This window comes from Chroicocephalus ridibundus, chromosome 9 (genome assembly GCF_963924245.1).
Source record: "Chroicocephalus ridibundus chromosome 9, bChrRid1.1, whole genome shotgun sequence".
Lineage (NCBI taxonomy): Eukaryota > Metazoa > Chordata > Aves > Charadriiformes > Laridae > Chroicocephalus > Chroicocephalus ridibundus.
This window is the reverse complement of record NC_086292.1, coordinates 31,421,790-31,437,287: the sequence shown is the minus strand read 5'-3', so window position 1 is coordinate 31,437,287 and position 15,498 is coordinate 31,421,790. Positions and strand designations below refer to the sequence as shown.

General features: G+C 35.1%; 1 protein-coding gene across 5 annotated transcripts in view; it reads right to left on the bottom strand.

The window, feature by feature from the left end:
- The window catches only part of VPS13C (vacuolar protein sorting 13 homolog C), a 103,640-nt gene that overhangs the window by 13,494 nt on the left and 74,648 nt on the right, over positions 1-15,498 (bottom strand). For 4 of the 5 annotated variants that reach the window (XM_063347475.1, XM_063347474.1, XM_063347473.1 and 1 more), the window contains 12 exons: positions 15,165-15,246; positions 14,985-15,054; positions 14,038-14,149; positions 12,919-13,032; positions 11,403-11,539; positions 11,058-11,139; positions 10,551-10,664; positions 10,223-10,298; positions 9,392-9,555; positions 8,514-8,559; positions 7,375-7,498; positions 6,538-6,652 (listed from right to left, as the gene is read on the bottom strand). In XM_063347475.1, the coding sequence (XP_063203545.1) occupies positions 6,538-6,652; positions 7,375-7,498; positions 8,514-8,559; positions 9,392-9,555; positions 10,223-10,298; positions 10,551-10,664; positions 11,058-11,139; positions 11,403-11,539; positions 12,919-13,032; positions 14,038-14,149; positions 14,985-15,054; positions 15,165-15,246 (1,236 nt within the window). Of the gene's footprint in view, positions 1-6; positions 5,653-6,537; positions 6,653-7,374; positions 7,499-8,513; positions 8,560-9,391; positions 9,556-10,222; positions 10,299-10,550; positions 10,665-11,057; positions 11,140-11,402; positions 11,540-12,918; positions 13,033-14,037; positions 14,150-14,984; positions 15,055-15,164; positions 15,247-15,498 lie in introns of those variants that run through there. The other variant, XM_063347477.1, reaches the window with a different exon arrangement.

The window sequence follows — 15,498 nt, the reverse complement described above, 5'->3', positions numbered from 1 at the left end:
CTGAAAAAGAAATAGGAAGTAATTTTGGGGCTGTAAAAAGAAAAAAAACCTCAAAGCAGTGTTTTTCAATTCAAAAGCCTTTTAAAAAGTTACCTTGTTGAACTAGTGCTTTAAAGGCAGGTTCTCACAGTGTTCTCACTCCTGAAGCTGAGACACTGAAAGGTCTGATCTGTTCCACTCAAGAGGTGGAACACTGACACTGCAGTATCATACTATTTCTTCAGCTTTAATTTCCTTTCTGTGCTAATAATTGTTTAGTAATGCTCATTCTGTTACACCCCATGCTGCAGATTTGGTTTAAGAGTGAAAATCCTGCAACAGTACCTTTGACAGTGGCAGCACATGACCCAGACCCTTAGAAATAACTATCAAGTTACAAATACTCAAGGCACCTCAAGGTCAGGCTTCTGAAGCATTGAATGTGCCCATTCAATATTCTAAATAATAAGGTATATGAAAGGGTAGATCAAATTACTCAACACATTTCTGTTAGACAACTACAACTCAAGTGACAAACTATGAATACAGAGGTTAAAAAAAGTTTCAAAATGAAGTACTGAAGTGTTTACTAGCTCCCCCACCCCCCTGAGTTCTTCATTAATTTTTTTGTAACATATTTTTCAGATTTCCTATTCTGTACATGCTGTTTAACTGAAGTATAACAACATTTTCTAGAGCATGTCACCAGGTTCACAATATTCCATCAACTCCAAAAAGCAGCATGGAAGACAGTCTCACAGTCATCCCTAAATCAAGCTCACAGCAACACTGCCTTAAAGGCAACAAAATTCACAGAGCAACACATCAAAGTATTTATGGGAAGTGGATACACATCAAAACATCATGTACAAAAAGACAAAATTGTGAAAAGAATAATGTAATACCAAAGGGAAGCCAACCCGAAACTAGTTATGAGAATAAATCTGTGCCAACTACTGGTTCTCCTGCTATGAATTTGTCAGAAAGCAGGCAATCTGTTTCTGTTCGTCCTACTTAGCCCCCTGCTTGATTAACAACACATTAACTATGTGTTACAGGTAAAGGTAGTTGAGTTACTCAGTTGAATGAATGTTAGTTTTCAGGACAGAAGCAGTCTGCTAGAATTAAATACATGTTTTCTGTTATAACCCTGTACATATTTACCTAAAACCAGCTACCAGCAGAACACTCTAATGGGAAGCCCCTACAATACCCATGCCTACCGTTCTCTTTGGGGAGGAGGCCGTATGTTGTTACATCTAAAGATGAAAACTCTTAGCACGAAAAACAGTGAAATGAGGAATATACACATTAGGTTTAAAGCTAGTTCTGCATTTATTTTGGACTGCAAAGCTAATTATAGTTGTAATATGCAGTACATACATTCCTATACTGCAATCATCTCATGTCTCTGAACCTGCAAATCAAAGTGCCACTGATGTTGTAATTCTGTGCAGTTATTCATAAGCAACTAGACAATGTTCAGAACCCAGCAATACTGGTAAGAGTAGAGCAGTTGGATTATATATTGTCTGAACCTTGGAAATAAATGTTGGAAAGAGGATGTGCATCAACAGTCATCAACACAGGATTTTACAGAAAGTCCAACTACTACAGTCTTCCTACGTCACAAAATAAAACTTACCATTTATTGCTAAGATCAAGAGCTTTCCACTATCACCACAGAGAAGTCAACTGAGATGCTGAAATTCAATCTACAGTACGTGCACCTCAAACATCTACTCTTCCTTCTGCCACTAAGAATGTTAAATCAGTGTAAAAGGTCTTTATAAAATACACATTCCACTTGTAAATAATGTTTACTTTGCAAAAATGAACAAAGACAGTTATATAGGCATAATGTCCATGCATGTTAACTTTGTACTCTCTAAGCCAGTACAACCATCTTTTTTATCATACAATCTGTTTTAATGGAAAATGTGCAGCTCCTGTGTAGGAACGTGAAGAAACATAAGGAAGAACAAAGGCCACACACGCTCTGTCTGGAGGCAGAACACATGCACCTCAGAGTACCTGCAACTGGATACTCCAAAACTGGTTTGATGTTCTTCATCACAAAATAAGATGACCTTCAGTTCATTTTATGGCTGTTACTGTGGAATTGAGCCCGTGTATAACAGCAAGTTTCTCAAGTTGTTTCTGACAAACTAACGAGAACAAATTAAGGAGGAAGGACTAAAAATTCAGTATGTTTTTAGTAATTCCTTGTAAAGATACATTTACTTCTGTATTTCCACAGCTGGATCTATAAAACTGATAAGATGATAAGAGAAGCTAAACTTGACTCCACATTTATCTGTCTATGATCACCCGCGCAGGCTAAGAACTCTATATCGTTTAAGCAACCAAAATGGAAAGATCTTTTGTCAACTCAACCTACATTAGAATCAACTGTAAGATGCTCCAATATTTATTTATATTTGCATTTTATTTTCATATATTTAAGAAGTTCAACAAAGGTCTTAAAGCATCATAATACATTGTAAATGACCCCAAAACCCCTTTAAGATCAAAAGTGGATTAATATTCAAGAGTTTAAATCAATAGCATAGTGTTTTCCTGGATTTGCTCCCTAGTGAGGTGATGTTTTGAAAAACATTTTAATTCAGTATTTTCCACCAGCCAAAAATATATGTTCCACATCTTCTATAAAAAAATAACACTTTCTGACCATCTTAAAAATTTCTGAAACCGTTAAACACACATGAAAGGAAGAAAAATGCCAGAAAGACTAGCTTATCTCAAAGTCTCTTCAAAACATCAGAAGAAAGATGGCAGCATAGGACTAAAATCAAAATACGAACTCACGTTTTATACCAGAACCATAGCTATTTTAAAAACAAGTACAAATTCTAGAATTACAAAACCCACCACCATGTAAGACTGCAATTCAAAGGCTGCAATCCATATTCTGAATCCTTTTGTTGAATATGCAGAAATGAGACATGCCACATATTTAAACAGATTTATTCATAAGCATGTTCCTCTATGTATACTCAAAGCTTTCGAGAGAAAGCCTGTTTCTCATGACTTCAGAAACAACCCCGATAGTATTTTTACATTTTACAGGCAATATATTACTAAAGTAAGGGTTCCTACCGAGCTCTGTGCCTAAGAGATGCAGTATTTCTCAGAGCTATTCTCAATACACCTGATAGATGTCAGCACAATGGTGGTAGCATTATGCAAAAAGGGGGTTGCTCTTGATGCAAATTGCTCCATGATCTGCACACTCTTAAAATTCAGGCATCTTTATCAAAAGCTTCTCTTTTTATGAGAATACTAGAGCACTTTAAAGTTCAGCTCATTCTTATTTTACATGGAAATGAAAGAACCTGTGCAAATTTACACAGCAGAACAGTGACTCAACCAGAAATAGAATCTGCAGCTTCTTGAAACCTAGCATAGTATTCTCTCTGCCACACACTGTCTCACCACCATGTCTTAATTATTCATGAAGCGTTCTGCATTCTTTATAAAGCTCCATGCTTTAACTCTGAAATGAAACAAAGTAAAGCCATAGACACTGAATAATGTATGAATTGCATCATGTCAGACCCTAAGTGCTGGGGTTAGAAGACAGTCTCCTCACCAGAGCAGGCAGCAACACCTGCATATTAAGAGACAAAGACTAACAAGGCCAAAGGCATTCATTACCTGCTCTAGCAAATATCATCAACTACAAACACTCATACAAAGATTAAAACTCATGAGAACTTATTCCTTGGAAAGCAGTTCTCCTAGAGCTGCCCTATTTGCTCTTTGATTTCTCCAGCTATACGTACTGTGTGTTTTTGTTTAACAAAACACATTCTGTACTCCTAAGCCTCACTGCATGAGCTGGAGACATGGCCTGCAAGACATCGAATCTCACTTTCCAGGTTTTGGATTGACTGAACAGTTCCCTGTATAGCCCATATACATTAGATCCAGCACTTCTGGGAAAACGCAATGTGTAAACAACTTTACCCAAGTGAACCAATCTACTCCATCTGGCTACTGTCCTCATTCTGCACCAAAAAAACACCTTCTGGGTGGAAAAAAGTAGCTTGTCTTAAGACCTACATACATGCTTCTCCTAAGCTGAGCTCTAATGTCTACCATTGTCTATATTTCACGTACAAGTGAGTATTTAAGCAAAACATGTTTTTGTCCAACCACTGGATAGTATTGAGGCATCCATTCCTTAAGGCAACTTTACAAGGTTTCAACCTTGTAACCGTGTATTTTTTTTAAAGGGACACATGCATTAAAGTTAGTTAAAACAGACGAGAGGGTGAGGATTCTGGTTAAGCTACTTGTAACGTTGGGTCAAAATGAACAGCAGTAGTACCTACAAGTTGGTTCATTTGTGATTAAATTTGTAAATGCATATAAAACTCACTTTCTGACTCATCTTCCTTGTTGAATATCCTATTTCCTGTAAAGACACTGTCCCCCTCTTGCTTGTAATTTACATCAGAAAACAAAACTTTCCCCATACTAACCTCTAGCATAATAATCAAAATCAGTTAGTCAAAAAACAAACAAAATCAAAAATAACACAAACAAAAACCCAAACCCCTGTATTCATTACATGAAGAAATTTGGTTTGCTTATCACAAGAACTTAATTTCACTTGATTAGCTAAAATAAAAATTCACTAAATGTTTTATTTTTTTAGCAATTTTAAATTAAATCAGCTGACTATTGACCACTAAATTCTAAGAAGGCATTAGCAGCAGAGATGTCTCTGCTCAATGGTTTTTTTTTTCCATGTATGATAGGCAGCTTGCTGAGAACAGCTCGTTAAGCTTAGCTTGTTAACTTATGAGATATTGTATTAGAAATGAAGTTTATAGCATTACTTAATTTAGAAATATATATAATTTCATTTTTTTATATATATATATGTAAATTCATGTTAACAGCTGAAAGTTTGAACAGCATGTATGTTCACGTATGTTGAACAGCAAAGCCCCAGAAGACTCTGTGAATGAGATCAGGGTCAACTGAACTAGTTATATTTTTTAATTGACAAAATTTTCATAAAGTAGTAGTAGTGGTAACCTGAAGTGATAGTGGCTCAGCAGATGTATAAGTGAAATATAAGTATAGAAACCACAAATACAAGTTCTCTTCGCATTTATACAGAAACAGTATTTCTGTATCACGAAATTATCAATAAGTATTTTCACAGAAGAAAATTCCATTCAATATCAATATTTTAAATTTTGCAGAAGTATCAAAATGTTGCTTTCTCCCTTCATCCACAGCCCCAGCTCTAAGAGAACGTTAATGAATGAATGAACTCAGTATCTGCCCTACCATGAATTTCAACGCCCGCCCCCCCACAAGTGCTTTCTGTTGTTGCCATTAATAAGGAGCTAAGCATCCTCAGAAAAACAAATATACAGGAAACAAACCCTCCCCGTCTTTCTCATCTTATTCATTGATCTAATCTTACTGAAGATGGTTATTCAAGTTAGTTAGTTTGTTTTCTTAGCCTGGGCAACACGAACTACTGTTTTATTCAACTGCTACACAGAAAAGATGGGGAGAGGACATTTAAATGCAATCATGCCCTTAATCTAAATACTTAAGGCAGATAAAAGACCGTGATAGAAATAGAGAAGAAATATGGAAAATGTTACTCCGTTATTCCAGTTCTTGCTGCGTATGCAAGGGGAGAAAGAGAAAGAAGAGAACCATTAGAAATAGAATAGGAAATAAGGGTTAGATGAACATCTAGAAGGAAGTAGCAAATACGCAAGTTTTGGTCTTGAAATGTTAATGCAGACAATTATATTACTCTAACTTTTTAGCAACAGAAGAAGCATTTTAAGTTAAAATTTAAGAATGTAAAGGCTGGAATACAAATTAAACTGGATTCCGATTAATCTAGGACTTGAAAATAATTGTTACTCATCCTCCATATGTTAGCCACACACAGATGTACGCAGGCTAAATCTCCACACAATGCTGGTAGCTATGACATTGCTATTAAGAACAATATAAATAAACACCAAAAGGTGGTATTTTGAGAATTCATGCAGTTTTTTCAAGCGCAGACACCAGCCACAAAAAAAAAAAAAAAAAAAAAAAAGGAATTTCAGTAGTTGTATTACATGTCAAACAATTCAAGCTCTATTCATCCTATTTAGAAGTTGCTTAATTTGTAAAACAGCCTCAGTTTTGTTATTAAGCAAAACATTAGAACTGAGCATCAAAATTTTTTTCTTGTTTTCACATATTCAAATCTCAATCCTAATAATTCTTAATCCTACTACCTCCTTCCAGAGCATGAGATAAGCAATTACAGAACATGATGTGCAGAAGATCATTTAACAGCAATGCTGCAGTTTCCTTGTCACGTTCAGCTTACTACAAGCACTGGGTCTTCTCTGCTCTACATGCTTGCCTTATGTAATAGGCTGCGGCAAACTTTTATGACAGATGACAACTGCCATGGATCCCTGGCAGTTTTTTTGTAATATAATCCTTTATGGAACCCAGTAGATTAGAGAATTTAAACTGTATTTACAATGCAAGTCATACCTCAAATAAATCATAACCCTCAGCTTCCACCCTATCGTATGGTCGGATGATGCCATCTTCGTGAATGAAACGTGGAGGACGGAGATTAGATACTTCTTCAGTTGATTCTGCCACCCTGCCATAGACAGTGGAACAGTATTCTGGTAAGCTTACTACAATTCTGAGTTTCACCAGTATATCTTTAAAAAGTCACCCTTTCACTTGCCACATATCCCACTTAGACTCACAGGGTTCCCTACAGACGTAAACAGTAAAGACAGACTGCTAGTAATAAATCCAAAGTAACATCAGCCAATTCGACAGCTACAAGAATAACTTGGAGAAGTCTACTCCCATCCATGGATAATTTACTAAGGTTTTCACGTTTATTAACACACCTTCCAAAGGTCCCCTTAAAACACAAGAAGCCCCCGATGTGCACTGCCAACTGAATTTCAAACTGGGAATTTTTTCTCTGACAATTTCAGTGGTCTATTTTTTACAGTAAGTTTAAATGACATTTAAATATTTGCATTCAGCAGTACACAAACATACCTCAAAAGTCAAATTTACACATGATCTTTTAATTACTTTCTGATCAGGGGAGTGAAAGGAGAAAATGTACTAGTTATCGTTTACCTGAACTACAACGCTGCAAGATCTATTCTGAAGCAACAATTTCCAGAGATCATCATAAAATACACTGATTTCTTTACAGGCAACTAGGCATCTCTCAGGCCCATATATCCTACTCCATACTGTATTTAACACAGATAGCTGTGTGTCACTACTGGACCATTTTACCACCTGGTATGCAACATACAGAGAGTATTGCGATACTTCCTCTTGACATTTTACCTTTGAATTCCCTGGAAGGTACTGCTTGCCATATCTACGATGCCACCAGTTGGGCGGGCCACCACTCCTACAAGCCCCTTTCCAATTCCTTTAAAAAATCCAGCTGCACCTTCTTTTTTAGCCCCTTTAAAAGAAAGGGAATAGAAAAGGAAAGAGTTTTAATGACTTACTTGAAGACACTAAAACGCAGAATTAAACTATTAATGCTCCAGGCTGCATTAGAACTGTTTTGTATTGGAAACAGCCCACAAAAATAGATTACGTACAATCCACTTAAAAAAAAAAAGTTCTCTATGAAAAGTCACAGGTTGCTTCTCTGTCTGTTCAGACATGTTGCAGTTCACTTAGCACCTTACCAGCCTAAGATGTTAACTAGACTCTCCTTCTAGACTGTAGGCCAATATATCAGTTTTGATAGGTTTATAGTAATAACAAAGTAATCTGAAGACTCTAAGATGCACAAGTATAATGGAAATTAACTATTTCTATCTCAAAATTACATGTTTCTGGTGATACATAACTACACAAGAGCCAAGACAGTGTTTAGAAGCACGTGTGTTCATCCATCAATGAGAGAAGGACTACACCTCAAAATATCTGCCAATAACCTATAAAATACAACACAGTAACAACTTCCAACATTTAAATCACTTTCACATGAATTTTAATAAGAGGCATTTTGTCTTGGATTTTTTCATCCTCTATCATACTGATAAAGTGACAGTCTTCACAAAAATAAATACTGATCTCGGGCATAAAACCAAATTTGCTTTTTAAGATTTCTCCAACCTTTGGAGTCCCAAAAAGTTTTTAATTTGGTACTTTTTAATTTATTACTTTTAGTATCTTTATTCTGGCTTTAAACAATTAATTGGGTACTACAGCAGGCTTAACAAAATACGCCACAAAGACAAACATTCCTTAATTTATACAAAGGCTGAAAATGTGGTAAGCCAGTAACAGCTATAAATATATTTGAGTAAATCATCATATAGGGTCACATTTCAATTAGAAAGATAAAAATAATCTTGCTACGCCTTAGCATCACCGCATTTAGATTGATATTTCTTAAAATTACGAACTAAACTGCAAAGTATTGGGAAGCCATTTAAGTATTGCTGTGCAACCTTAGTGCTTACCTTCCACAGGTTTCGTGATTATGCCCGTCACACCTCCAACAACACCCTAAAATGAAGAAGATAATTAAGTTCCTACTTAGAAAGAGGAATGCTATAGTCCAGCTGGGCAACACGTTGCCTCTCATCCTTCATTTTAAAACTTTATAATGAAATTCAATATTGGAAACACTGTTTCACTGGGGGTTTTTGTTTGGTTGGTTTTTGTTTTTTTTTAAATTTGCTTTTTTAAAAATTTTTAAGAAAATCATAACTGAGGGAAAGAAAAGTGGGGGAAAACTTAAAATAGCTGAAGAAATATTTATACTGGCAAGACAGACAAAAAAAAAAAGTCTTTTATACAGTAATCAGTCCTGTAATAATTAAGAAAGTCACTATTTCACTTTCAGTACTAACAGGAAGCTTCCAAAATTCAGTCATGAGTGAGTGATACCAAGTATTCAAGATAAATTAGTATCAACTGACATTCTGAAAGACTTTAAAGGACAAGTAGTTTAATGGCACCAAGGCAGAGGAATAAAAATCCACTGAGGTAACTTCCAAATTTTCAGCAAACGGTATCAGAAAAAACCCCACAAAGTTTATTACTTACAATTACTTAGAAATGTGTTCACTGTTTTTATTTTCAATGGAAAGTGATAGAATTTATTAGATGACATAATCTGCATTCAGTTAATATAGATGTCTCAGTACTTGTTTACACGAGGTTTGTCCCATACCTAGCACTTTAACTAGAAGTTAAAGTGAACTGATAAAGTGAAGTGAAGTGAACATGAAAGTGAAGTGAACATGAACTGATAAAGAAGATAAACTTGCTTGCATATAATTTTCAAGCATGGATTAGGAGTTGGCACATCATACCCTCAACTTCAAATCCATACCCGTAACAAGCCTTTTCCTCCTTTGGCCAGGCTGTCACCAAAGTCTTTTGGCTGCCGACCCATTTCCTCTCTCCGTTTCTGCTGAAATTCTTTATCCATAGTAATGGCAGCCAAGCCTTTTCCAACAGAACCAGTGATCCTAGACACCACCCCTGCTGCACCACCTAATAGAACACAGCAGAAACCAAAAGTTACTGTTCTTTCACAATTTAACAGCAGACAACACACAAGAAGCCACAAAGTTCATAGTGATTTCCCTTCATATTCAGTTTAGATATTGTGAATTTACACAGAGTAAATACCACATGTTGTCTCCTTGAGAAGACTCCGGAATCTGGCCTGAACTTAATAAATACAGCAAAATGTACCTGTTAAATGGCTTCAGTACGTGTTATCTAGCATACTGGATGGAATCATATTTTCTCTAATTACTGTGACACACAGTTAAAAAAAAAATCTAAGGTAACTGGAACAGTAACTGGTCCTAAGAACACCTCTCAGGCTTCTCCAGACGCTTTAGGACCATTACAATGATTTTCCTTATTCATCCACAGCATGTTACAAATTCGGTTATACATGCAATGTGTCTCAGTTTGATTGCTCAGACTACAAAACAGGCATTTAGATGGTCTCAAATAAGTTAGGTAGGAATGATTTGTATTATGAATACTGACAGCAGCATCTGACAAACTTGAATACTTGTCAAAAAATTACCATGTAGATATTTTAAAACTATAACTTTTCCCTCAAAATAATAATAATAATAAAAAAAACTCAATGCAATCCATGAGCTAACCTAATTTATTAAAACAGTAATGATACGATACATACCCACTGTGTGTCCAAGAAGACTTTTGACACCAATTACAAAGCCCTCAGCAAATTCTTCAGGTCCTTGAACAGCCCCCTAAAAATGAAGCTTATTGTAAATAGCATAAAACTATAAGTTTATGCACCTATTTCAAGAAAAATTAGCAATTCCTTTACATTGATGAAAGTAAGGCCATTTGAATATGTTATTTCTTTAAAGTTAACATAAAAAATTACTGATTTCTTAACTGTTCAGGGTATAGAGTACAGTGACAGCAAAACTACAACCCTACCAGTATATTCAATCAGCCTACTACTCATACACTGTTGAAGAATCAGGAAGTCATACCTGGAACGGCTCATAGAAGAAAGCTTCAACTCCCTCAGACAAGCCTCTGATTAAGCCAAACGGATTTCCGAGAACATCTAACCCAAGCACAAGAACATACATCTGTTTCAGGAGCTAAAAAAGGAGTGGAGGGAGAAAAAAAAACAAAACCAGCATTACTAGCTGTTGTTATGCATAGTTCCATGTTAAAACCCAAGGCTGGTAAATCTTTTTATTTACTACTAAAGTAAGGTGTAAGGGTACTTAACTAAGTATTCCTACTAGAAGGAAGACATACTGCATCTTTTGCCTCAGTCTATGTATGGATAACCATTAGAATACTTCGGTGAAGAAAAATATAAATAAAAAGAACAGAAGCATTCACTTAAAATTCTTAAAACGCATTTTCAAGACACTTTTGTATTTATGTTTTCGTGATGTGCCACCAGATTCAGTGCCACAAAATAAAAAATTAGTAGCTTTTAGATACTCCAAATTTTACACGAAGGCTAGACTAAATAAGCTTACTTGTTCACTATAATGTCTAACAGCTCTCTTCATCAGTTGGTCTCTCTTGTAGAACTGATATTTAATTTCAAAGAAACCAAGTCTGAAAGACAAGTAATCACATATTAGTTATAGACAGACTTCCTCCTTCTAAATAGTTCTTTTTTTCCTTCAGATGATAGTCACGAAGCCCTATTCTCTTAAAAAGGAGCCCAAACCTCATCTTCCCTCCATTCCTCCTTTTCCCCAAAGGCTGTACACATTTATACTAGAGTCAGTCAGCAAAGTTTACCATGGACCAAAGCATTAAATGTATAGTAGCTTTATCAAAAATATTTTTTGTTAAAAATATCTTAATTAGCTTACTTGAAAATAAGATCATCCACATCTGTTAGAGTAGCTCCAATACTCTTCAACAGCAAATTCAGAGAATGGATAGCTATCATTTCTTCCCCCTTATCTGATGCTTCTCCACCAGAAGCCAGAGATAGACTCAAATGCAACTATCAAGACAGAATTAGTAAACAAGACAAATCAAGACCCAAAAAAAAAGACACACACCAGACAGGTTGTGTGTTGCATATGTAAACAAACCAGTGGTGAAACAGTGATAAGCATATTTTTATTCACTTTGAGGAATTGTACAATTTCAACAAGCATGCTTGAACTCAGTGGCATTTGTTTGTTAGCTTATGTATTTATTTATATTACCATATACAGAAGTGTCAAATTGCCCTAACTTTTGTTATATTTACATCTGTGAACTTCAGTGTAAACAATGAGAGAAATAACATGTTAAGTAGGTGGAGCTTAATTTCCTTTTCCCTTGTTCACCACCATAACCAACATTGCTCCCTTCCACTTGCTTAAAAGAATTAACCGGTATGATTTGACTTTTTCAAGAGTCCCAATTTTCTGGTTTTTTTTTTTTTTTTTTTTTTTTTTTTTTTTTTTTTCAAAAAGCCTCACAGCCATTTTCATGTCTTCCCATTACCCAGTGGTTTAGAATATTTAGTTGAGTCACTGAAATAAGGTAAAAAAATGGGAAAGAAGCCCCTTCCTGTACTGAACAGACAGCACGTCTAAGCATTTCAAATAAAGATGCAAGGGACTTAAAATTGTAACGGTTTCTTCAACAACTTTAACTAGACTAGCTAGAGGATCGTGTTCAAATATTACAATAGCGTCTTGTTCCTCTTGTGTCTTCCCTGGCTTCATACTCCTATAAGTTTATAAGCACAAGCATATTAGGTTCTCAGATGTTATTTCTTTTTTCTAACTGTACCCTAACAGATATCTTGAGAAATACATAAAAAGTTGAAAAAAAGTGCCAGAACTTAAGCATCTGTATTGGGATTTTATGCCTGTCTTTTATACATTTAGTGAAAAAAGACAAGTAAGCAATTTTTCTCCTACAAATTATTTTTCAATCTGATAGCCTTAGGGGAGCAGCCTGTTGATTCAGAATAATGTATAATTACTGATGGTCTTTATTCCCTTGCTCTGAAAAATCTAACTGGTTCAAGAGAGACATGAAGACATGCCCATGAAAATGTGTTTATTACAATTTATCATCCATTACTTGGGTACCTTCAGGCCAGCATTTTATCTAGCTCTCTTCATTATTCTACCCATTGACTCTTCCCACTTAGCAATGGTTAAGGGTCTGTTTGCACTCACAGGCAAGATGGGCAACTAAGAAAGTTTTCCAACAAAGTATTAAGCTCTAGAGAACATTTGAAAAAAAAAAAATCCCCATTAGGAAGACAGCATAAAGACCTCAGTTACCCAGAAGGCTGATCTGAGGATGTATTTACTATAAGGAATTAAGAGATCATTGATATCAAGTGGTTTATTAACCAAAAGTATCTCCATTACATACCTTAATTGGAGAAATATGAAAATGCTCAAAGAAGCTGAGCATTGACAGGTCTGTTAGGGAAGCCTCCATTAGCTCAGTGTTAAGTGCATCCACATCTTGTTGAATTAATTTAGTCTGGTTTTGTTAAAAAAAAAGAAAAAATAGAACAGAAGTTTATCTAATCAGCATATATGTAATATAATTAATAATAGTATATATAAATACAGGTAAAAAATATATACATTAAATAAACAGCACAAATAAACACAGACAAAAATAATAAAACAGTTAACTAACTAGCACCTCCAAAACTGAAAACAGACCAATTACTTTTGTATAACACATTATAACTGTGCTAATACATTTGTATAATCCAGGGTAAAAAAAAACAAAACAAAACCAAACAAAACACAAAAAACCCAAAACACCACCACAAAACAAAACAAACCCCAAACACAAAACACACAACAATTTGTGTGACTTTTCCATTTTATGCTATATCACTTGATATTCCCTTATATTCCTCTATTACTTAAGATATCACTTCCAAATTAATTTAGAAATATTAGTAAAATAACTAACTTCTTGAGGTTCTTTTCAGTTTTGCATTTCCTCACAAAATGAGAATTTTATATAGTACATCTGAAGATATAATGTCTAAGCAAAAACAACTTCTAAGTATGACTCTCCTACACATACTAGAACCAAACATCACCTTTCTGAATACTATCCACCTAATTCAGAGCCATGAAAATTTGTTCCTTCTGTTCTCTAAAGACAAGACACTGTAGACTAACAGACAGTTAGAAGTCCACTCTATAAACCCTAACCTTATTTCATCTACCACCCTTAACAGTTTGTACCCACAGTTGAAACAATCGTGTCATCAATGAAACACTAAGAGAGCAGAAAAGTCACACAAACCCAAGTATCAGTAACTCAAGCTTGTCAATTAGTAACGCTCACAGCCAATATTTAACAGAAATATCAATGATTCACTGAAAATTATCTTATCATGTCCCTTTATTCACTGTTGTCAAATGCAATATTCACTCATTTAAATGGAAACATTGAGAAAATCTCAACACTGTTACCATAAAGGCCCTGTTCAGGCAAAAATCAGTTTCTTTCATACGTTACCCTTTGTCTTTCAGCTTCTGGGTCTGTAGATGGAGTGAAAAGTTCACTAAGTGCTCCTAAAAATCCTTGATCAATTTTCAGTGCCATTTCCTGGATTAGAACCATGAAGTATCTAAATAGGAAAATCAAACAGTGTATGCTTGTAGAAGTTTAACTTCAATATCACATGCTTACCCTACATAATTCAAGTTTTGTTATGCAATGTTGCATATTAAGACGATCTACAATATCAACTCCCTATTTACAGTTAGAAGGGCTTGCCAGCCTCACAAAGCTATACATTACTTTACTAGTGATTATTCATACCTTAACACTTCCAAAATTTACCTAGAAATATTAACCAGCACCAATTATTTCTTATATTCTATACATTATGATTCCATGTGCACCATGGATAATGTTACCTAAACAACTTCTTTCTTCCTATTACCCAGCTGCCTCTCTCCAAAAGGCATATTACTGGAGATTTATTTTATTAAAATTCACCATTCTCAAGGATTATATACACACTAGTTGGGTACTGGTAGTTGCATTAGAAACCATCAGTGTAACGGTTTTGTCCCATTTTTAGTACACAACCTCAAGACACAGATGTATTAACTAAAGAACACACATGTCACAATACATGACCTGTCTGTTGTTAGAGCACCAAATAAATCCAGCACTGTAGAGCAAACAGGCAGAAATGCAACTCTGATATTGTAGTACAAGACGGAAGTAATTCTGATTGCTAAGGAATATGCATAACTGTCCCTTCATGCGGTCAGTCCTTACTTTCTAAAATTAAGTTTCTTTTAGAATGATGGTTTTTCACTGGAGATATTTAAAAACCTCAATCCAAAGTCAAGAGCTGTCTGGATAAGAAAACATGAACTTTAAAATAAAGGTTCACTTCTAAAATGCATTAAATCTCTAAAATTGTATTACACCACGCTGTTAAAACTCACTTGAACTGCAGTACTTTGCTGTATTCGTTGAATCTAGTGATAATGCTGATGTCAATGAAGGGTTTAGGTTCTAAATAAAAAATAAATTAAAAAAAATCTAAGCATATGTAAAAAGATAAATTGCAAAGTTACCACTTTCAAGGCTGAATAAATCTGATATCGCTAAAGGCTTTCTCTTACCTGAATCCAAAGCAATCGACTTGGGAGGGGCTACAGGGTGAAATACAACAGGAAACATCGATCCTGGTAACTGATTATCAACCTAAAAGATTATTGCATAATTGCAGGAATATTTTAATGACACTATAATCAAAGACCATTTTCATTTTAGAAGGCTTGAGAAACTTCTTTATAGATAGTGTTCAAGAACAACATAATTCTTATTTTGGGCAAAGGAGAAAAGAGGAAGAGGATTACTCTGATATGATTTTGGAATGTTATCTATTTAGTTATAGAAGGTCAGATGGTTGGAAGTGTTGCACAAGGGATGCCTACACAGGTTCACACTCACAAA